This window comes from Anopheles merus, chromosome 2R (genome assembly GCF_017562075.2).
Source record: "Anopheles merus strain MAF chromosome 2R, AmerM5.1, whole genome shotgun sequence".
Taxonomy (NCBI): domain Eukaryota; kingdom Metazoa; phylum Arthropoda; class Insecta; order Diptera; family Culicidae; genus Anopheles; species Anopheles merus.
Genome location: NC_054082.1, coordinates 8,910,541 through 8,934,569, shown reverse-complemented (window position 1 = coordinate 8,934,569; position 24,029 = coordinate 8,910,541). Strand labels below are relative to the sequence as shown.

Genomic DNA, 24,029 nt, shown 5'->3' with positions numbered 1-24,029 from the left:
GAGCTTTTTTGTGAGCTTTTTTGTTGCTCGGCACACATTGCAATATAATGGGCTGTACGTACAATGTTCATACACATACAGCTACACACTTACTTTCGCAAAGCACACTTGGATGCTGCAGCGCTGTAGAAATGAGTGATTTACACTTTTGATTTACTTTTGCCGGGTCGTTACCGCAAATCCGGATGTACAGAGCACATTATCCTGCTCCTTTGAGCATGATACAGTAAATTCTTAACCTCTTTTACAGCTCCCTTTCCACTTAATAGACTATGAATACGCCGAAAGTTGGAAGATTTAAACAAAGCCAAACATTTCTGTCAATTCACTCGATTAAATGATATGCCACGCACTTCCATATCAGCCACCATCTTCAATGGCTTCCCGTGTAAAGTGGTTCCGATTTACACACAAAATAGGGGAGAGAGAGAGAGAGAGAGAGAAAAAAAACACCCAACAACAATGCCTAATGCTAATCGAGACAAATGAAACTCTTCCTTCTCGTCCCTCCCTTTCTTATCATTATCATCATCATCATCATCGTCATCAACACTGTCGGCGTGATTGTCAACGTGATGTGTCGGCTTCATCATCCCTTAATCCTTCCCTTGAACGGTGGGGAGAGGGGGGGGGGTGGACATTTGCTCGCGACGTAAACAACAATAGCCGACCCAAATTCGTCTTCCCGTTGCCACGCACACACACAGTCGGTGGCATGTTTTCGTCGCATGCTTCGATTATGGCACGGATGCGCGTCAATTCAATCGCCCTTCAGTATCGGAAGGCTTCCCCCGTCGGGGGGGGGGGGGGGGGGGGAACGGGGAAGCCAAAAATAGGCACCCGACACAGTGGAGGAGCAGTGGAGAAGTCACAATAGCACACAGCAATCGACTGGCTGGCAGGGGGGGGGGGGGGGGGGGAACGAACCGGTAGTGCACCCTTGGAAATTCCGGCTGACGGCATGAATTATCGTAAATTATCATCGGCTCCGGGGAAGTTTTGTCTTGGGTACAACTTTTTTTTGTTTTTTTTTTCGCTTTTCGAGGGTGATTCCCGTTCACACATTAGCCTACTGGGGATGTTTGGTTGTTTACAGGCTGAGCTGCGCCAGATACAAACAGCTGGTAAGGGTGACAAATGAAGATACATCGCTTTTGGAAGTCCAATTTTTGAAGTTTGATTTTTGTATATTTTGGGGGGGGAAACACCTCCCAAAAAGTGAGAGGCAGTGTACGTTTCTGTCATGTTAGAAAATGACTGTTGACGGTAGTTTAGATGAAGGTACGAGAACTCCCTTTTTTGCGTTCGTTTGAAGTCTTCAACTGCAAACCCTAACTGCCGCCGTGCTCGTGGATAGTGTTAACGATCTTCGAACAACAGCGCCGGATCAAGCGCTGGATCAAACACGTTGAGCTTGACAGGTTAGCTGACAAGCTTTCCCATCTTTGCGATGAAAATGGCTGATGGCGTTCAACAAGAACACATCCCCAGCCCCAACCGTGCACTGTGTGTGTGTGTGTGCGTCTTTAGGTGCAACGTGCTAGAGGCTCGCATGCTTCAAGTCTGCTGTGAATATGACTTACATCATCCGTTTTTGTGTTTTGTGCTTTCAGATCGTTTTATGATTGAAATTCGAAGTGATGACATTGATGCTGTGGCGTGTTTTTTTTTTAGCAGCATTCCAACGCAAGCGACAACAACAATCTGCCCTTGACGGTGGTGACAAAGTTGCCAACATCAAACGAGACAGATTTAATTCATGTCACTACAAACAACAAGCTTTAAGGTCTTTTTTTTTGTTTTGGCGCACCATTTCGGTCGAAAACATCTAACAGCACATTTGCAAGGTTCGAACGAGGAGAAGCGAGAACGTGATGCCTTGCTACCGGTAGTCCGGCATTGTGGAAAGTGAGCTTTTCTGCGCGAGCTCGTACAACACAAAGCAGAACACGTTTAGTGCAGACAAATTCGCAGAACTATAGAGCAAGATGTCGGACGGACATCGGTGGACAGTAGAATGTAGAAACGTGTAGTTCGAATTCGATACGAATAAAGACAAATTGATCCTCTGTTGCTTGATCTGCTAGTTTGTGGAGGGGCTTGCAAAAACAGTCCACATTGCTGCCAGTCAAAAGATGTTACCGGGTTGATGTTAGCATGTTTGTTTTAAAGGCATGATATTTTGCAACATTTTTCTTCCCCCATTAGCTATTCTGTCTGACAGCTTAAAAAAGGGGACCAAAACCGAAAGCTGCTCGAGTGAAAATGTTCTGCAAGTTCTATGGCAAAACAACAACAGTGATGACACAAATGGAAAAAAGCATCATATACAACATATCCACACACACACGAATGGAAGGGTGAAGTAGTGCCTTCCGGATGAGCTGAATTAGACACGACACACTGAACTCAATCCTTCCCCATCGGTTTCGGTACGGTGAGATGGCTACGAAACAGGCCCAGCGAGAGAGAAACCCTCCATCCGTCCCCGTACCAAAAGCCTAGCGCCACACCGGTGCGCAACGCTGCTTCAAGCGCGAAGCAATGTTCAACATGGATGAAACAGAATGATTTATGATGCGTCATACACACCCGTACACACGTGCGCTACTCATATTAGTGGGTTCATGAAGGGGACAGGTAACACGCCACGCTTGGGTGACACTTTGCACCACGTTGCATCACGGTGCAGAGGTGTATGGATTTTTTTTGTTCTATCATCCATGTGTCTGTGAGGTATTATTTAGTCCTTCGGTGGTTTTCTACCAACTGGCAGCTGTGGGGCACAAAGCGCAAAGGTGATGCGCTTTAGTGCAACATGTTTCATTGCAGCTGGCATTTTATTCATTCCGAAGAACAATGGAAGCTGCTTTTCCTGCTCATTGAACGCGTGCAGTGGGTGTATGTTGCTTCGTTTTTAAGCCGAGTAGCGATAACAATAGTGTATAATAGACACAACAGACCCTAGACTAAATGATACGAAGCGGAACATTAATGCATTGTCTAATTTGCATTGGCTTTGGGTCACAGCAACCGGAGGAGGAACTGAACTGGAAAATTAGTTTTTTGAACGGGTTTAATACGTTATTGTTGTTTATTGTCATTTAGTATCTTGCATAGATTTGCTGGGACACTTACTTATATAATAAATCCTTAATTCATCTACAAACTTAGCTACAGCGCTATCAATGAGGAAACGGGAGAAAATTGGTTTTAAACTGAGCTGTACTTGAAGTCGAATAATCTTTGGTATTTGTTCAAGCTTTGTATCATTTGGTAAATAGGCGCATTGTAGGAATGGGCAGATCTTGAGAACGTAGGCTTTAACAGCTCACGTGTCCTGAGAGGTCGTTCAGGCAGCAGGTAGGGAGAGTCTATGTTCCCGCTGATTAACTTCGCAACAAAAGTAGCTTGTAATGCCTGACGTCTATGTTCTAAGGTTTGTAGACCAAGAAGCATGCATCGTGACAGGTAATCTAATTGTTCTGATGAAGCTCATTGCATTCCGTATATTGCTATTCGGGAGAATCTTTTTTGTATGCTTTCTATCCTAGCCATCCACACGTGACAGTATGGGGAGAAAAGAACTGAGTTAGACTCTAGGATGGAACGTACTAATGCGGAATATAATGCTTTCAGACATATTGGATCTTTTATCTCAAGAGGCTGCCTGATTACAAATCCTAACATTCTATTGGCCTTGGCAATTATAGTGTGGTAATGCTCGAGAAAGGATAGTGATGAATCAAGGATCACACCAGGATCTCTGACTGATGACACGCGAGACAGCTTGTAACTGTGTAATGAGTAACAACAGTTTAAAGGGTAATCGTGCTGCATTTATCCACCCAGAGGCTTAGTTTGCTGAATAGGTTGAACTTGTTCTGGAGCGCGAAACAATCATCATCTGACCTGATGGCTGAAAGAAGATTAATATCATCAGTATAAAGTAGTACAGCATGTTTTGGGAGAATAAGAGTCACGTCGTTTATGTAGAGTGCACATAAAAATAGCGGCCCCAAGATGCTGCCTTGGGGAACTCCTGAAGTATTTGCAAATAGTTGCGAAAAGATGTTCTCTATTCTTACGGAATACATTCTGTCCGTCAGATATGATTTCAACCATTCGATGACAGGAGGGGAAATATCAAGCTGGGCGATTTTTGCAAGAAGGATGTTACGATTGATGCTATCAAACGCAGCTTGAAAATCAGTGTACACTGTATCCATCCAGTAAAAGGACCAATTTCTAGTACTAATCCAGCACAATACAAACTAATTAGTCATGGGCATTGGTAGCAAAAGCCTTAAGCTCTGAGCCCTACCTCATGTGCAGTTTTAAGCCGTTCGTTTAATTTTACTTCTTATTAAATAAAACCAAGCCATTTTTCCCATTTAAAATGTTCTTATAATCCAATTTTTCTAATGACAAAACAGCCCCTCGGGTTGGTCTCCGTTCGATCGCTCGGAACCGAAGCCCAGACGAGCTTCCCGTTGGGCCGAGCACACCGATCAAGCCGTCCAATTAATTATCCGCACCTTGGCAAACAACACCACGTGCCAAAAAACAAACATGGCACATGCAACACGGACAGGCACGTCCCCATCCATCGCGTGTTTGCACCGCTATGCGGACAAATCAAATTTCCAAAATCCGAAATGTCCTTTCGGTCGTGTTTGGCGATGCGGCTCGTTTACGGCACCGAAAGTGACTTGATTGACGAAAATCCATTTAGCAAAGGCAGTGTGAGCAGTAGATACGGAGGAGCGGGACGAAGGCGTGAGGAAGGTTCCCCAGCGGTGGAAAGGTGTGTGCATGTGTGTGTGTGTGTGTGTTTTTTTGTCTTTATCACTACACTTCACTTTAAAAAGCCACCCTCTTATCCTTAGCACAGCAGAAAGCTCACGCAGGATCGGAAATGAGAGCACGAGCACGAGCTTTTCGACACAAAATTATAACGCACTTGCGAAAGCACAGACACGCGATGAGCACACACACACACACACGCACTGAGTTACAAATTTGGGGGGTTTTTGGGGGTTGGAGGTGGTGTTACAAGAGGATGGAAGAGGATCTTACTTTGCATAATGGAATTATTAACAACGTTGATGATAGCCTCCGAATGTACGGTCTTCTGTCGTCGTCGTCGTCTCCCCTCAATATCCGGTGGATTTGTGAAAGAGAGAGAGAGAGGGAGAGAGAGAGAGGGAGGTTTTACAAAGAGATGGAAGATAGAGCGGCACACACTCACACACACAGTATGCAAGCGACCGGAAAAAAGGATCTGCTCTTCACTGCCAACATCGGTGTGATGGCTGGGTGGGTTGATGGTCGACACCCTGCCCACCATGTGAATTGTTGTGTACGGGAGAGTGTGCAGGTACAAACAGACACACACACACACACACACACACACACACACACACACACAAGCACACTAAAATATGGTTGGTTGGAAAGTTTCAAAATTGAATTTTATGCTTCATCTCCCTGTCCCCACGGTGGTGGAATGTGGATCGGTTTTGCCAATCTGACGACAGAAAGGTGACCGCCGGCCGGACCTAATAGATCCGTCCGGATGTACCATAGCCGGGGTTCGTTTCCGAGGCCTGGCCCGGGTTTCCTTTACCCCCTTCCCCCCCTCCGAGATATGCACAGGTTGTCAAACATGCTTAGCATGGAAATGTTAATCCACCGCAACTCGACACCTCGTTTGAAAGTTTTCTTACCTTACCGTACTGTCCATACATCACAGCTCGAGCTTGAGTGAGTGTGAGCGGGGCTGTGCTATTGAAATCTTCGAAAATGGACAGCTATTGGATTTGTCTGCCTATGTCACTGGCAGAAGTTTGAAATAATCAAGCAGGAAACAAATCTCGGAAACAACAAACCATAGACAGCGAGAAAAGTGTGTGTGCGAGAGAGCGTGGGAACAGCTCTTGATGTTGATTGAAAATGAATAGTATTAATAAGATTATAGGGCACACAACCTTTCTGGGGTCCAGTTACAGCTACGTGGTTTGGTTGTGTTAAGATGAGTTGTAAACGTGTGTTGAAAACAACTTTCATCAAACTGACACAAGCTTGTTATAAAGTTTTGCAAGAGATCTGCGTTGAGTTTACAACTATGTTCAAGGGTTAAAAAGCAATTGATTTTACAGATAGCATACAGTGCAGGCGTTGTTAGCTCGTTTGCCTAAAGGTATGCAATTGGCACGACATTGAGGACAGCTAAGGTGAATCTTCTATTCGGTGTGCGATTTGCAAATGCGACGACTGTACCACGGGACCGCCCAATGCATATGTTCGTTTAAGGTGAATATGGATGTTTAGAAGAGCCTAAGGAAAGGAAGAGAAACTTAAAGAGGAACAGGAATAAACTTTATAATAATTTTGATTTTTTTTTTTCAAATGGACAATCATACGATGTCCTCCTGAAAGCCTTAAAAGCACAAAAAAAATAAATGGATTTTTTATTCTACGCAAATGACCTCACTTTCTTAGAATAAAAAAAAAACTTTGCAAAACTTTCAAAATGAAGCCATCTAGCCAAAACGCGCTATAATTTCTCCCATTAACTCTCATTCCATGGGTTCTTATGTTACGCTATACCTGCTTGCCAACGCGCTTGCCAACGCGATTTCCTTGTCTCTTGTGTGTACCAATGGTGCCGCAGGCTAAATTTAGCCAGGTGCTTCCAGACTCAGCAGCAGCATTAATTTTCATCAATTTATTCAAATCGCACACCCCCCCCCCCCCCCTCCCCTTCGAGAAGTGTACAAATGACGGGGCTGCACGAGCGAGAACGAGCAGGGCAGGGAAAATTTGTATTCCATTATTACAAGCTTACGGGCGGTGATGGTGGAGCGATGATGTTTCACCAGACCAAACTCCGGCAAAATTAATGACATTCGCATAATCGTTTCGCCGTTTTTCATGCTCTCCATACTAGCAATACATATGTGTATGTGTGTGTGCTTGGTATATTTATCTTACCCATTTTTTTCATTTCTATTTGCAGAATAGTTCGCCCCGTGTTCGCAAGCTGGCACATACCGGCGCCTGAAAGTTATACTACACGCCGCACACGAAATTCGATCGAACCGGCGATGGAAAGCCGATCCGTGTGGCAAGCGTTGGAAAATGACTCAACAACGTTGCGAGCGGGCGTTGCGATGGCGTAGCACATCGTTACCATGTGTATGTGTGTGTGAGTGAGAGAGTGAGTGTGTGAACATATAGCGAAACTCACTGGTATACCGCGAAACGGTGAACCTTCTCCCGGCAAGTCAGTCAGCAGAGATACCGAAGCGCTTACCCGTAATTAAAGTCGCATCGGAGGGTGTTGAAAATGTCAGAATAATCGGGTTGGCCGCAATCGGATCAGCCATTCTGCGCGTCACCACTACCCGTGTATCCTTTGTTTTTGGTTTGTTTCTTTATCTCTCTCTCTCTCTGTTTCTCTCTTTCTAGCAGAAAGCTTATCCTCCCCTCTAAGGTAGTGGATTTACAATTAAAGAACGATTAGTGTACGAATGATCCGGCTGGAAGAGAAGAAATGAGTCGCAAAACGATGGGCGAAAGTGTGTGATTAAGTCGTTGTGGAAGGCACCGTCACCCGGTGGCCCACTCGGTCGGTGAGGTCGTGTGTGTGTGTGTGCGTGAGGGTAACCGGGTGTGTGAAAAATGATTCCGCGTCACATTATTTGATCGACCAGCGCCAGACAGGACCACGATGGCAACATCAGGCAGTGGTGGATGGCAGTGAATTGACCGTCAAACGTGTGTGTGTGTGTGTATGTGTGCGTTTTAGTGAGGCCCGTAGGCGCAGTAGGGGCAAACGAGGGGGGGGGGGCCTGGACGGAATTTCTACACGGCAACGGTAAACGGACGAGGCAGAAATCGTGAATTCGCTGGGTGCCTGCGTGCGTGGGGATCCACCCGGTGGCCCGCCAGACGCCACCATGGACGAGGTGCCGCCGCGGAAGAGTTCGCTGAGCATTGACCGGGCCGCCTTTCTGCTGCTGCGCGTCAAGAAGGCGTTCAAGAAGAAGCGCCAGCAGCGGAAGGACAAACTGTAAGTAGTCGTCCAGGAGGATTCGATGTAAAATGGGAGTTTGGATTGTTTGGATGCTCAAATTGGGAAATTAGTAAATCAAAGCCTACTACTCTCGTTTCACTCTCCAGCTATATCGGTTGAGCTCCGCAGAGAGTGCAATCTTCTAGGAAGGTTTTCCGTTATTTGAGCGTTGCACCTGCTTTCCAGTATCCAGCTCCAATTAAGCTCGTTAGCATCGCAAGACTAAGGCAGCGGGTCAAGGCGGACGGTTGCTGCTTCACCCTAAATGAACTTCATTTGCATCTGCATTAGCCCGGTTGTTGGGGCTCAGCTCCAAGGACACTGTAGGGGTAGATTGAATCCGAAACCCCCAAAAACGGAACATATGAATCGCAAAAAAGCCCCCCGGAAGGCCAGCTCATTTTATGCTTCTCTGGGTGTACTACGCTCGCAAACGGTTTCGATACTACCACCTGGCAGTGAATAATAAGGTTATGATTATCCGCCCCAGCATTCGCGGCAGTCGAATCCTTCCGGGAAGCATGTCGTTCGGAAGCGCACGGTTCCCAAAAACCTTGGTAACGTTGGTTGGTCGTTTGCAGAAGACAGAATAGAGAGGAAGGGACACGCAAGCAAATGGGAAAATATAATCCCCCCGCGGGAACAACGTTCCACGCTGCTCTTAACCGGTTTGGCGGGTCGATCGATCGATCGATGGCGATTGAAAAGGGCAGCTTACACACATACACATCGCTCAGCAGTCAATCACTTTAGGGTTTTGGTAAGACATTTTGGGAAGTTTTCTGACAGCAACGCAAGCAACAACGCTTCCCTCCCCGATGACCTTGGCAGGTAGAGAAAGGGTAAACACGAACATTTAAACCGATGCATCATTTAAAAAAACCCCGTCTTTTCCGGTTGTTGGAGTTCACTAAACTTCCTCCAGCTCGAAAGGAAGTTGAGTGTGTAATGTGTGCAAGGTATTTTTGGGGAGAGGTCAACATTTAAGGTTTTGATAGCGCTGGAAAGGCCAAAAGTCAACCCCTTGCTACCAACCCACCACTCCCAGCCACAACCCAACCAACACGATACACCATCGACTTAACTACACAAGCAACTACACAAGCTCCCTAAAGTCCCTCGTAGTTCCTGCCTCCCGGCGTCTGTCAAGCCATTATTTAGCGACCGCATTAGCATAGCGCATATGGCGAACACGCTTCGATTACAATTCAACACACACACACACACACACACCTTTCCCCTTTGGTAGGATCCACTTCCAGCAAGAGTTTGCCTTCCAGCCAGGTGCAAGCACGAGGCTGGCTGCCTGGTTGGTAACCTGCCATATGTAAGCTCGCATAATTTATTGCAGCTTCTTATCGCGAGTGCAAAAGGGAACACCCCGCTGGGTGTTTGTCGTTCGGGGCCCTAATGCCTGTGGAGGTAACATTGTAATGCACACAGAAACAACGGGCCGCACTCGTGCGAACAGTTTGTGTTTTCCCTGTGAGTTTGTCACCCACTAACGGCGGGTCCGTGGATTCCGTGGATTCCGACACCACCCGCCACCTCCCGCAGCCCATCACATCACGTCGCGTCGCGGATTATTCCAATCATATTTCCAGGCACGTCAGTAGCCACCCCTCCCCCCGGCAGCCATGATCCCGGGTAGCGTCGGAATAGAATTAACCTTTGCACACGGGGTGTTTCGGGGAGGCTTTCTTCGAGATATCCGTGCACAGGAAAGACAAGCCCCAACGGTGGCGTCCATCGGGATACATGGCGTCCTTTCCCCAAATGGTCCGCCGATGGTAGTGGTGGTGGTGGTGGTGGTGGTGAAGGAGATTGATGTGCTGAACGGGGTAAGCGTTTCGGAAGCCCGACGAGCATACTTACCAGCAGCAACCGGGTAATTCACGCGTTTGTTTGGGCGGCATTTTTGGTTTGGTTTGGTTTTTTTGGTTCGATCCTTAACAAGAACCATTTTGCCGGGCTTTCGGGTGTTGATAGTATAATTTCCGGATGTTTCCCCCACGTTTGGCGATTTGCAGATTTTGCTCACGTACCCACATAAGGAGGCCATTTATCATGGCCGCCTCGTTGCGGTGGCGTGCGGCCGAGCAACGGGACGGAAATATTAGCTCGAAGCGAAAAAATGACCGTTATGACTGGACTGGACTGGAGTCGTTTTCCTGTGCTGTGTGGTGTAGTAAAAGCCTTTCGAAAGGAGCGAAAGGAGCTAAATCATTAGCTAGCTTTTCGTACTTTGCGAGTGCAGTCAGAATATAGAGCAGATTAATGAATTATTATTATTATGTTACGTTACGAACGCGACAGAACGAAAGTTGATTGCGAAAGCGCCTGAAAGGTAGGCTCTCCTCCTCACGGCAGCCAGCTGCGTATTTAGCTGTTTTGTGTTTTTTTTTTTGTTTGCCACATCGATAATACGCTATAATGTTATTCGAGCAAAACCCGCGGTGAACATCAGGCCTGATAAATTTCACCCTCGGGATGTTTTAAATACTAATGAGGCTTTGATTAATTTACCTCTTTTGCGCGCCTTCCGCATCCGGCCCTAATGTGTCGCGCCTGTTCAACTTTCAAGGCCAGCCGAATTTGGGCGACTGCCGAAGATGGCCACGATAGTGCGCTCGTGGAAGTAATCGGAGCCGACGGGCAGCGGGAAAGTCGGCATGGAGAGAAAAGTAAAAGCAAAAACAACATTATACAAATTACCAATCGTTCTTTTTCCTTTCTCTCAATCGTCCAATTCCCAGATCTATATACACGTATCTGCTTTGCCAGAGGCGAGACATGTGAGACATGTTGAATGATGGCTAGCGCAGTGAGCAGATACCCGGAGCAAGATTTTTCACTCAATGTGCAATAAATTTTCTTCACACGGTGGTGCGGTGCATTTGCCTCCCAATGTCTGGTTGCTGGAGTAAATTGGCCCCGGAGGTGGGGAATGGTATCTTTCTTCTAAGCCAATGATTAGTTTACATTAAAGTTACCGATCCGCGCGAATGTGTGGGAAAGTGAGCGATTGAGATAAAGCGCTAGCGAGAGAGAGAGAGAGTGGGAAAGGAAGAGTGAGATGGAGATCAAATCGAATCGATTTAGATTTAAAGACAGACATTTGAGGAGAGTTAATGGTGGCATTGTTTCTGCGAATCCTCCAAATGCCAGAGCACTCTACTCGGCAGTGGGTAGGGCAGTGATTTAGTTACTCGGAAGCAATGGCATTTTAGGAAAATTGGTATACTTTTCCTTTACCATTGGCAGTATTCAATTTAAGCATTAAGCAAGCGCGGTGTACTAATTGCTTATTGATTTTCTCATAACAATTACATAGAGTTGCCCTAAGAGTATAATATAGTTTACAAAGTAGTTGTATGAATAAAAAGATGAATGAAATAACGCCTTAAAGTATGCAATTCTCACCACAAAAGAAGGGGTTTAAACCCCATACAAATTGATAATTGAGATGGAAATGCTTTCTAAACAATATTTTATAGCGCAAACTGGGCGTTATCATATTTCTCCACTCATCCCTTGTTATGAAATTGTCCTTTGACACTTTTCCTTCCGATCGAAATGCCTCTTCAACACCGTCGTACATTGAACTCGGGCAAATAATTGAACAACGTAAGTGTCACCGTAATCTATCGTCATCGTTTGCTGACAATTCGTTTCATTATAGTTTCCACCAATAAAATGTTGAAGCAAAATCAATTCCAGTACCTTCACCACCACCACCACCACCACCACCATTTCTAACAACTTTTCCATCCCCATTCTTCTTCGCTCGCTCTGTCTACTCTGGTGCGGTTATGTTTACCTTCTTGCCCAACGACACCATACACCATCGGCAAAGTTGGACGGAGTTCCTATTTGTGGGTTACATTTACAATAAATCAAACGGAATTGATACGAGCAACTCGGTACTTTCCACGCGTAACCGATCCCAGCCCGAGACTCCCCCTCTGTGATCACTTATTCAGCTCGATAAAGCTTGATGACACTTGGAATATAGGAAACTCGACCAAAGGCATCGAAGTTGCGCACTAAGTGGACGGCAAAACATCGAAAGAAACTTTATACGGTCGGTGCAATAAATCTCGGCGCCACCGTCATCGTCGTCGTCGTCGTCGTCCGTAATCTGTCGTGCCGGGCGATGCCACTAGATGCAGAAAGGAAGTTGCACTGCACACTGCACACAGTTTATCGCTGCAGTGTGGATGGTACAAAACAAGGGCGCATAGTACACCGCGCCGTGCTGGGCTGTTGCTCGAGTGGCAGCAACACCACCTAACCCAACAAAAACGTGTATCCGATACGTGTACTGCTCGACACAATTTCACACTCTCCCTCTCTCTCGCTCTCGCTCTCGCTCTCTCTCTCTCTCTGTCTCTCGTCGACATTGCTGACGGTGCGTGTGCGTGTCACCAAGGTGAAATGTCACGCTGGGCATCAACCATGGCCAACGCTTTTCTCTGCGCAAATGTGCTCGTGCTCGTTGTTAAACATACATTTGCAATTTTCCCTTTCCGCCTCACCGATGCAGATGCTCACCGCTCACAGGCTCGAGGGCGGATTACAGCCGTTTACCCAATCAAAAGCCGAACAACATGGGCGCTGCGTTTTGAAAGGCTGCCCAGCGTTAATGGCGTTGCCGCATACTGACCATCCACAGGGCCATTGTTGGCAGGAAACAAAAAAAAAAAACACTTCCGAAGGCCGGCTGGAAAGGTCGGAAGATAATCGGAAATAATTACAACGATACATGGGACGACACAACGATGCGTGCCACGATCGCCATCTGTGTGTGTAGGCCGGGTATGTAAACCTTGGAACCAGTGCCATTGCCGTCGTGTCTCGGGGACAACGATGCTGTGCTCGTTGATAATTGAATGGTTGCTTTACTCAAAATTAACACAATGCACAGATGGCTTTGGAATGGGGGTTGAGGAGGATGGGAAAGAAAACCACAAGCGATGGAGTTGAATTAATGAACGAGCTTAAAGGGGGAAAGAGAGAGGAGGGGCTCCATTTGATTATGTTTTCACAAACCCTTCCGTTCCGGCTCCAAAACACCCCCAGGATGGAAAGGATGGCACCGGAGGCTTACGGAGATTTTCCATCCATACCGGAAAACTTGAAACACTCCTACGAACGCAAGATGAAAAGCGCTTTTGATTTGACTTCAAATTGACCTGTCCCTTTTTAAGGGGGGGGGGGGGGGAACGACTTTCTTCCGTTCGGTTTCGGTCTGCCTTCCGGACATTAATTCAATCGAACATTGAGCTCCATCCAGGGACGGGATGGGCGAGATGGCGCGCTGCGGTTTGGAGGGGTTTCGAAACGTTTCATACCCAACCCAAAATGGGAACTGCCCGATGCCTGATGTACCCGCTAAATGGTCTATTCGCCCTCTTCCCCTCCGACCCAGTTTACCCACAAGCAACCTAACTTATGGTCAATGAAAATGTCTTTTTGTTCGCCTTTTACTTTACTTTTTTATCACGTTCCACCAGAGAGAGAGAGAGAGAGAGAGAGAGAGAGAGAGAGAGAGAGAGAGAGAGAGAGAGAGAGAGAGAGAGAGCTTCCATTTAATCGTTAATGGAGATTTCTTTCCCACACTGCAATCAAATCGAAGGGGCTAGGGCTAGACTTTTCCGAATCGTGGCCGATTCACGGAAACGCATGATCGATGGAACGGTAAGCTTAAAGATGAAATTGAAGTTGCTCTCTGTGAGAGGGAAAGGAAAATCGATTGTTCAATTGGTAGTAAAGGTTTTTGGTTTTAAGGGGGCTGCTGGCTGGGGACCCAAAATCGGTGCCCCCGGTGTTAGGAAAGGATTCGTTAAAAATATAAACCCTTCATGGGCTAGTGGTTAAAAAAAGATGGTTCGGGCAGATTAATCCTCCCGATATTGAAAATAAACTCTCAGCATCGCTTGTTAGGTTTGCGCTTTTATTGCACCGTTTGCCAGTAAGTAAGTGATTGGATATGGTTATTGGTGCTGGAAGCTCTAAAGAAAATGTTTGAATTTTTAAGATTTTTGCACGGTAAGTGTTATGAGAAAGAAGCGCCCGTTTTGGTGTTCAAAGCATTCCACGATGTCAATCATTCTGCCGCCCGTAGCAGGCGCTGACATTTTGTGTGATGTGGCTTGCCAGCTAATTGGGTTTGCAGGGAACGCCTACTAGCGATAAAAATTGGTAAATTAGATCGCCTTTTTAAACATTAGATGATGATGATTATTAGGTAGGTTTAAAAATGCTTCTCCTTTACAATAACCTTTCTGTTTGCTTCTTCCTTAAAACATCACCTTTTAGAACACACATTTAGAGCAATTATTCAACCACACGACCCCAATTAAGACAAAAATAAACCATTTTGCCATGATTTTAAAGTCTTTAAATTACGAACATTATCCATATACCGACGTGGATACCGTACTGAAATAATACACTGTAAGGCATCGTCCAAACACGAACGAAGAGCATTGCGTTGCGAATTAATATTTGATTGGATCCTTGTGTGTGTGTGTGTGTGTGTGTGTGTGTGTGTGTGTGTGTGTGTGTGTGTGCGGAAATTCCATCCCACACCCACCCCCACAATTCATTATGTTTTCAATTTTGCAATAAGTTCAGAATATTCAAATTTCACCATTCAGCATCATTTCAGCATCAATCCAGCCCGGAAGGTGGTGGGAAACTAATTAGCTCTGCCCACCGGTTGTACCGGGCCGGGTGCTCGGTGTTGGGTAAGGATTTACTCGAGTTCATTTCTTTTCTGTTAACTCGCCCGTCACCCACTTCTTCGCTGGTTCTCATCGTTCAGCACATGAGTAATTATCGTTCGATTCGCGGCGCGGCGTGCTGGAGCGGAGTGGGTTTACAATGTAAATTATTGCAACAGCTCGATTAATTAGCGTACATGCTCGCATTCGTCAATCGGATAGGTGAATTTAATTTTTGAACAGTTAATTAGGATTAGGTGTTTATTTAGCAAAGGGAGTTGCCGGTGCTATAAACGTAACCATATACGATTTAAGTGCACATTAAATACTAGAAACTTTAGTTAGAGCAACGAATCGCACAAATTATGATGTTTTTCAACGTCAAAACATCGTCACAATAAGCGCCAATGAGCTGTGCATTGGACAGGGACATGAACAAATAAAGCCATCAAAAATGTATGGTCTCCAGCAACCCGAGCAATGCTGCTGAAAGGAGAATGAACATAAAACAAACATTCCAGCACACAGCACCAACAAACAACTTTCGTATCGTATGCGGAATGTGCCAGAACCCAATGGATGCGCCTGGTAGTTGACGCGATAGTTTTTCCTTCGCGCACGCTGCTGCGTACGGCACAGTCCGTCTGCAAGTGGCTGCGTATAAACACGCTCCCAAAACAAACACACAAAAATCACCGATGGGTGTAAAAGTGGTTCGCATTTTCCATCACGCAATGTTCGATCCAATAGATGGTGGATGGAAGCGCAGTCTCTGCCACGCATGAGACGCAAGTTTTGTTTGTTGCGTTCGCGCAAGGAGTCGAGGCAGGGACACACAAAAATGAAGCGAATAACAAACTAGCCCTTTTTATTTGCTTCATTTTTGCTTTGCAATGGCAATCGAACTTACTGCACTACTGTTTGCCGAAGCTTTGGAAGGAAAAGTTTTGTCCGCATCCTCACCCGGCAAGGCGCAAGAGGGTGTTGGGCGAAGGAAGTGTGGCGCCATGATTGGCGAGAAATATTTACCAGTTGCTGAGTCATGGACAAATGCTATACGATTGTGCATGCTACTGCTGCTGCTGCCGTTCTTAATCCCGATGCCGTTCCGGAACCCTTCTGCAGCCGGATCGAGTGGTGAACGAAGGGCGAGTCATTGCCATTGCCGGTGCAGCACCGAGTTAACCGGCCGGATTGAAGTTTTGATTGGTTTTTACAGAACGATTATGGAAATGGATGGTTCATGATTGGTTGGCCCAGTTTATGGACGTGTTTCTGTTGTTGACACTTCTATGGCATAACGCTCTCCTCTCGCTTGTGGGTTTGGTTTTCTGCATTACCTCGCACCAAGTTTCCCACGATTTACTACTGAACCGAGGTTCAGTTATGATGGTACAATTTAAAGTGTAACTAGCTTGAAGAGCTGCTGCAAGATGATAAGTTGTGAAGTGTGCAAATTGGGTTTGTTTGGGTAGTAAATTGAATCGTGATAAATAGTTTTAACCCGCTGGACAGGTGAGTAGTTGGCGAATAAATTGCTTCCAACTTGTGGCTAGTATTATCGGAATCTTTTACATTCTTTTCCGATTGGATGATGTAGTTCACATCTATTAGAGCAGAAGACGCTCCTCATCCAGCTATGAGGCAAACAACCAATCTTTGATCCTTTTCCAATGTGTGCAGCCCAACTTCCGCGAAACAAAACTACGCTCTACCTTCACGCGTGTATCCTTTTAAGCTACGGCACGGGAAAATCCGTCAAAGAGTTGCGGCTGGAGGTGGGTTTTCCCATCGAGCAAACAGAACCACAGGCGAAAGGGCTTTTTTTGCCATTGATACAAAAATAAACACATTACGAAAGGTCAGAAATGGTTTAGCAATGAATCGTCTAAACACAGCCGCCCTTTTCGTTACTGTTTCTCGAAATCGGTGAACCGTGTATGCCATGTATTTGGGGTTGTGGAAAGAGATAGCGAGAGGGAAATGTGAACGGTGCAAAGGCAAAGCAACAGCCCCAAAACAGTCTTAAGGAAGCCGATTTCATGGGGCACTACTACCACCACCAGCGCCACGGAAAGCAAACGGTGCTCGAAATGGTTTACATAGGATTATGTGAGCTTCTTAAACTTCAATTCAATGTTTGCCGGCACTCGGGGTGGCCACTATCAAACACTCTCGTGTATCGCTTTCCCTTCTGGCACAACAAACAACCCAGGGAGCAGGGCATAACGAACGCGGGGGAAATGGTACGGGGCTCGATAGGCTTCCCGGTTTTGCGCGAAGGCGAAGAAGGATTTGCGCGCAAGATGACACAGAGTGGATTTGCGCTCTCCATATTCTATGGGTGGTTGAGCGATAGAAAGAGAGTGTGTGGTGGAGCGCCTTGGAGCGCCATGCAGCAGTTTGAATAGGCCCAGCGCGGACGTGTCATGTGCTTTCCGTTCTGACGCTTGGCAAATACACACATAACTTCGAGCGCGTTGACGACACCCTCTCGAACGACGCGCGAGAAGAAGTCATGTGTGTTGTTTGCCTTCAGACGACACTGCGACCGATCCCATTTTTCCTCCATCGTTTCGGGGCTGTTGTAGCGCTTGCACACATTGGCAAGGGAAAAGAAAAGCGCTACTGTGTACGTATGGGCAGAATTGGAAGCAAAGAAAACAACATACCGGGTTTGGCCGCCCGCTGGGGGGACGTTAAAAGTGTTGATTGGTAGGGCGAAGAACGCGCGGAAGAATAGCTTCTCGAGAGCCGAACAACAACAATATTTGCATTTTTCAGACAAACATTACTGTTAGGTTGCTTCGCCATTTGATGGAAAGGAATTATTTATTTCGCCCATTTCGTCCAGGAACTGGTTTAAGCGTTTACTTATGTAAAAGGCGGTGTTTTCAGGCTGCATTGACCGTCGATTGTGCTCCAAAGCTTCGGGGGTTCTATTCTCAATATTCCTACGAAGATGTCTTACGAGCTAGAATAGAATAAAATGGGCGATGAGTGTCATTTTCATGCAAGTGTAAACCCCAAACTATGCAGTGCAATTTCTATGCTTACCGATCAGAACTCGACCAAGAGCAAAAACCTAGATCTGGAGACGATTCGGTTCAATCAGCAGCAATCGATTCAACCAGTAAAGTATGCAAATCGCCCCATACGCTACTCCCAGCACGGCGATCAGTGGCAGCACGAGCAGCAGCACGACTGTCGCCATTGCATCGTTCCTTGCCGGCGAACCGTCCGCAACGAACGGTTGAACGAAGCGGCCCCAAAGGTACAGCAGGGCCGTTTTCGTGTGGTTCTTCAGGAACGTCAGCATCTGGAGCGTTATCGGCAGCAGCAGCTCGGCAAGATGCAGCAACATCGACAACAGCTTGCCGGCCCATCCGTATCCAGCATCGTGCGTGCCTGTCGTGTTGGGTTTCGGCGCAGTGACTTCCTGCATCTCCGGTGGCTCCGATTCCTGGGGTTTGGCTTCCACTGGCTCTTTGTTCGATGTTTCACCTTCCTGCTGCAAGTCGTTGGGTTTCCCGCCGTCTAAAAAATCCCTTGGCGCCCGCAGGTTTTCATCCTCCTCGCTGGAACCGTACCCGGCATGGCGCAGGTCGGTCAAGCTGCGACCTTTGCCCCGCTCCTGCTGGTAAGCGTCGAGCCATTCGTTCAGCTTCTTCATCGTGGAGGCACGCATCGAGGAGGGCCGGGAGGAGTGGCGAAGGCGCGGCGTATACCAGCCGCCCGCAAACTCCGACAGCGTATCGTCAATGTCACCATCCGTTTCGATACCGTCGCCGCCAGGATGCGAGAGCGTGTAGATGGGATGGTCCTGCCGGGGACGGCCACGACCTTGTGTGCGTCTCACCAGCTCCGGGTAGCGGGCCATCGTCGTGCGCTGCTGCATGATGGCGGGCGGTACGCCATCTTCATTCGCGCTATCCCGCTCCTCGGGCGTTCCTCTGGGGCGGTTGTAATGGTGCAGATGCTGCTGCTGCTGCAATCGCTCACACAAAAGCTGATTCCGATAGTGGCGCTCATCGTTCGAATAGGGCAACTTACTCATTGCAGGGAATTTATAAACGTAATTAGCTGACCCGAAAGATAGCTGATCACCACGAAACTAGGAAACATTGAAGCCGAGCGCTCGTGTGGAGCGTCTGTGGAAACTAGATTGAGGGAAGTGACAAGTGTCAGCAGCGCCATCCAACCGAGAGTTATGAGTTCCAGTGCTTACTAGATGATGCCAATAAGAAAGTGCATAGAAAAGTGAGGAATGGAATAGGCCATGTGATCTGTGCTTAAATTATCTATCTGTAAAAACAGAGAAAGTTGTTGTGCGAAGGCAAAAAAAAAAGTTGCCCGGAGTTGTTTCCAGCGAACCGCTCATTATTTGTCATCAACCGGAATCAAGACATCATACGGATTCCTCTCCAAACCCCCTCCCGACGGGAGAAGAAGCGTCCCGCAGTGTTTCGTCGAAATCAAATCACCATGTAGGGGATCTTCCCGTCTATTTGCAATTTCATCCAAAATCGGCGAAAAGGAATGGCAAGCTTCTCTTTCTCGCTTTTCTCTTTTGCACACACACACACACACACACACACACACACACACACACACACACACACACACACACACACACTCTTTCTCAATGTCTACCGTTTCTGCGAAACCCCATGTGGATAGAACACTTGATCGATGTAAGCGTGTGTGCGAGTGTGTGGATAAAATTTCCGGTTACTTCATCCTTCGGGGTAGACCAGGGCTAGTCTGGAAAATTACGGACCCGGGAAAGAAAAACGACATCCCTCCCGGCGATAGCACAAGTGCCTCATCATTCGTACGTTGATGGCAACGGATGGGCACGAGTGCGGCCAGCAAAAGCGACCAGCAGAGAGTGGCATACACACACACACACACACATACAAACGGAAAGAAATGCTATGAACGTCCTTAGGCGCTCGTGCCTGCCAGGCCACGATTCTTCGTACAGATCGTACATATGGCACTAGAGAGAGGGGGGGGGGAAGGGACTAGGTAAACATTGCCCGTTGCTACATGGAGTTACGCGTTGTTACGGGAGCTTGACGAATGTCGAAGGATGCTGACTACCAGAGAGTATGAGATAGATAGTGCTAAAGAGCGAGAGAGAGAGAGAGGAGAATTGCGAGGTAAGGAACGCTTTCAAAATGACAGCGACTGTCGCGACTATCGACCGCACGTGGCTTCGGGGCCGTGAAACGTAGCCCGACGGGGTTGCCCGGGAGACTGATGTGATGTGTTCGCGTACACTACGCCAGCCAGCCCCGTGGCTGATGTTTGTGCAGATCGCGCCTGTTCATGTTCGTTACCATAATGTGGTCGCATGCTAGATTGCACCATCCAAGCGGATGATGATGGTCCTGGGCAACCGACAGCACAACGTGGGCACAGCGTCCTGGTGGTTCTGGTGGCGTCAAACTGTCGTCCTCATTATTCCCCCCGGTACGTACTGGCAATAGCAAACGGCAATGGCATTCGGAGGAAAGTGTGTAGGTCGCACTGTAAGTTGTGATACCGAGCGCTGGCCAAGGTGGGTGGTGATTGGTGGTTGAGTGTGTGTAAACAGCTAACTGCACCAGCAACAACCGTATTGATTGTTTCAGCTCCGCAACATCAATTAGATTTGCTCGATACACACATGTACTGTATATTTAAAGGTCTCGCGTAATGCCACTCTAGTACTATTGGATTGAGCTTCTAGCAAAATATTGTCGTTATCAACTATTTTAAAGCATCTCATATGTGCAAAAACACGGGTTTGCACATTTTTTTGTTAATTAAAAGTAAACTATAAACCTCTCTGTGCTAACACTCATTTCATTTCCTCACACCAGTTTGTGAGAGTCTTTCAATAAACGGAAATAGATACCATGGAATGGGTTTACCCAGAACATCGTTTCTGGAATCGTTCCACCAGGAAGGAGTTGCTCTACTGGAGTTGCTCTACTGGATAGTGCCTGGCACTGTCGTTGCTTTCCGTTACCGGTAACCGGCCACATAAAGTCTCGTAGCGAAAGGATCAAACGAAATACGGTACGAGAAATCTGTTAAATTCACACTTCAAAGGCTGCGCTTCCATCTGCTAGTTTAGCAGAGCGCTGTATTAATGTGACGCTGCTGAACCCTTGCCAGCCGCCGTTCAGGTGTGTGCACCACCGGTTGGTGTAGAACGACATCTTTACGGTTCACCGGCGATCAGGCGATACACCACTCGAGCTGCACACGGCGAATGCCGTTTAATGGAAAATGAAGCGAGCTGTCAAACATCTCGTTTCCGGTGGCCGATTACTTAAGCATGCCGGTCGAGCAAATATCTGTTAACATAAATAAAGGGCTTGTGATGGCACGATTCGCATGCTGTTTGAGTATGCGTTCGAAATAATGCGATTGCAATGTTGATCGAAAAGGATGCACCAAAGCGGATTTAAAAAATAAAACTTTGGAGCTGTCAAGAGGTAAAACCAAATTTTCAGATGGTCTTTATTCACGTTGAAACGTTATTTGGAATGTTTCACCACAGCAAAAAAGAATTAATAGCATAATTTTACCCGGCTCATTGCATACCTGCAGGCGTTCATTTGACCAAATTGCATACATTTAGGCAAATTTATGTACACAGCAGGCATCTTTTGCATTTTTGTCGTTCCGTACTTTATTTCGTGCCTATTAGTCTCTTCATTGCACTGCCACCGTCAAGCACCACCATTTGCATCGGCTCTTCTCCACTAACAACGTGCTATTTTTGTAGCATTTTTTGGGAGGCAACACAACAAAAACAACACCGACGCTAAGAATAACAGAGCCAAAGTAGATTTCGTCAATTTTCTTCAATAACCTCAATGTCAAGGGGGCACAAACGAATCCAAAATTCAAACCATTAGCAGATGAGTGCGGCGACGACCGTCTGCTGGCGTCTGCTGTCAAATGTCCACCGTTGCGACAAGCCGTAAACTTGACGATGATGGTGGAAAAAAGAATGCGACACCGTTCCAAGCTAATAGACCCCTAATGTACACTCTGTCAACCTCGGAAGGTACGGCCGAGCTGGTTTGGTAGGGTGCTTTTTGGCCAAAAAAAAAGAAGAAAGTGTATCCTTCCCCATGCGCCTATACTGTTTTGGCGTCGTTTTACACACACACACACAGCCACACACACAAGCACAACATATCCATTTTACGCGAATGTTGTCACTTTACTACATTGGAACTGACGTGGGCCCGTCCCATGCCCGAAGTAGACGCGGGGTCCAAATGTTTTAAGCTCCATTTCCTACCCAAATTGTCGTCCCGTAATTGACGAAGTTCACTTTTTACCAGCGTTCTTCTGTGACGGGGGCGAAATTTTCCTTCTTAGCTGGTTGTTTTGTGCTTCAGGTGTGTTTTTTTGCTTGTTTGTTTCGCCTGGAAGGCATTGTAATGGGTGAAATCGCGACAAATGGGAATGGGAAGCACCTTGCGCGCGTGGTCTGATTGATGAACGTATCTCTTCCGGCTAGCAAAGGCAGACGATCGATCTTCATGACGGTTCGGGCATTAGGTTCTTTGTCTCGTTGTTGGAGCAATAAAGGCAGGGCATGCACAACAAAGCTGCTATGAACAAACAAAGGTCGATCTGGAGCCTAAAGGCTCGTGCTCTTCGTAGCATAAAATGATTATGTTCCGTTATGTAGACAGGTATTAAGCAAGGGGAATTTGGCTCACTATATCCGACAGAGATTTGTGCTGCCAAGCTGCTGCTAAGTACATGGATAATGTGCACACGTACATTGGCTTAAGCATGGATTAGACTTATACAGAAGGAAATTGTTAATCCTCAGTATGCCATGTTCTTATCGAAACGAAAAATAAAGAAGAACAAACATAAATAAACCATTAAAGCTTTGCAGTCAACGTATTGCCGATTGCATACATTTAGGCGAATTATCTTCAAGCCCCCCGAAAATTATGCAAAACGCAGAGCATTACTCGATTATCAACCATATTTGTTAGAATTAATTATATTTAACATCCACCGAAGCTTTTTCTTCTCATGTTCGCTCATGTTCTAATGCCAGCACGCTCTAAAGTTTCAACTTATTCATGAAGTATTCAACAGCTTACCGAGCCCCAAATGTAAACGAGCAAAAGATAATTAGCATTAGCGCTTGGAGCAGCAAACGACCAAAAAGAAAAGACCATCCCATACCCCCACCGGTTGTAAGCGTAGAAAAAAACCCTTAATAATGCAAACCTCATTTCACAAAGCCACGAAAGTAATGCACATTCGCCTTAATGGAAACTTGAAATGCTCTTTGCTCGCATCCTGCCCGCTTAACAACAACGAAAAAAAAAGCAAGACTCTCCTTCTCGATCTCGGCTAAAAAGCCAGTCAGTCGGCAAGCGACCACGAACGCCGCTACGTGCGGAGGAAATCTTTCCCTCGTTACCGTTTTACAAAGTTGGGTAAAATTTAATTGAAATTGAAAGCAATCCACTTCCTCGATCACTTTCGGGTGCTTCGGCAACGGTTGCTGGCTGGGCTGGGATGGGTTAGGTGCATCTTAATTCCTGGTGCGCTTCTTGGATACGCTCGGGTTTCCAAAAAAAGTTTGAAACTTCCAAGTCTTCCGCCCAAAGTCAACCGATTCAGAGCGGAACGTGCGAGGTTAGCCGCACAAGGGTGTGACGTTCGATTTAGCTGCCTCTACTTCACCGTACGCCACATTCTGGTACAGGATCGGTTGAGGGATTACACGCACACATACACACACACACACACACACATGGACACACATATTTATAGGAAAATTGCTCTACGATCGATAGAACGCTGCAAACGTAGCAGAAATGAAACGAACCCGTTTTGCTGGTGGGTTTTATTTTAGAGCTTCCCAGTTTGGATTTCCAAGAAATAAGGGGGTGATAGGGTACTGCCATCTACTTTTTGGCTTGTGGGCTATTTTTCATCCTATCCAAATAGGAACCCAACCCGTTCGGGATTGGTAACATGCGCTCACAGGCAGGCACAGGGGGTGGTTTCGAGGATTTTCGTCATAACGAATAAATTACCCATCCGTTCGCTTCATTTATTCTTTTTCAGGCATTTCGTTCCATGTGTGTGTATGTGGCTAAGGCCCTGCAAACGATGTGCATGCGATGTGTGGAATCGGTCAGAAAGATTTATTACCATTTGGTCGTGGCTCAATC

General features: G+C 46.7%; 2 protein-coding genes across 8 annotated transcripts in view; one reads left to right on the top strand and one right to left on the bottom strand.

Moving 5' to 3' along the window:
• Positions 1-24,029, top strand: part of LOC121588212 — a 95,162-nt gene that overhangs the window by 10,007 nt on the left and 61,126 nt on the right. For 3 of the 7 annotated variants that reach the window (XM_041905915.1, XM_041905913.1, XM_041905919.1), the window contains exon 2: positions 7,474-8,077. In XM_041905915.1, the coding sequence (XP_041761849.1) occupies positions 7,965-8,077 (113 nt within the window). In that variant the 5' untranslated portion in view covers positions 7,474-7,964. Of the gene's footprint in view, positions 1-7,021; positions 7,201-7,473; positions 8,078-24,029 lie in introns of all 7 variants that reach the window. The other 4 variants (XM_041905916.1, XM_041905917.1, XM_041905918.1 and 1 more) reach the window with 2 other exon arrangements.
• LOC121588224 lies at positions 17,553-19,022 on the bottom strand. Its single transcript, XM_041905941.1, has 2 exons — positions 17,866-19,022; positions 17,553-17,782 (listed from the first exon to the last, which is right to left on the bottom strand). The coding sequence occupies exon 1, from the start codon at positions 18,863-18,865 to the stop codon at positions 17,894-17,896; it is 972 nt and encodes a 323-aa protein (XP_041761875.1). The 5' UTR covers positions 18,866-19,022; the 3' UTR covers positions 17,553-17,782; positions 17,866-17,893.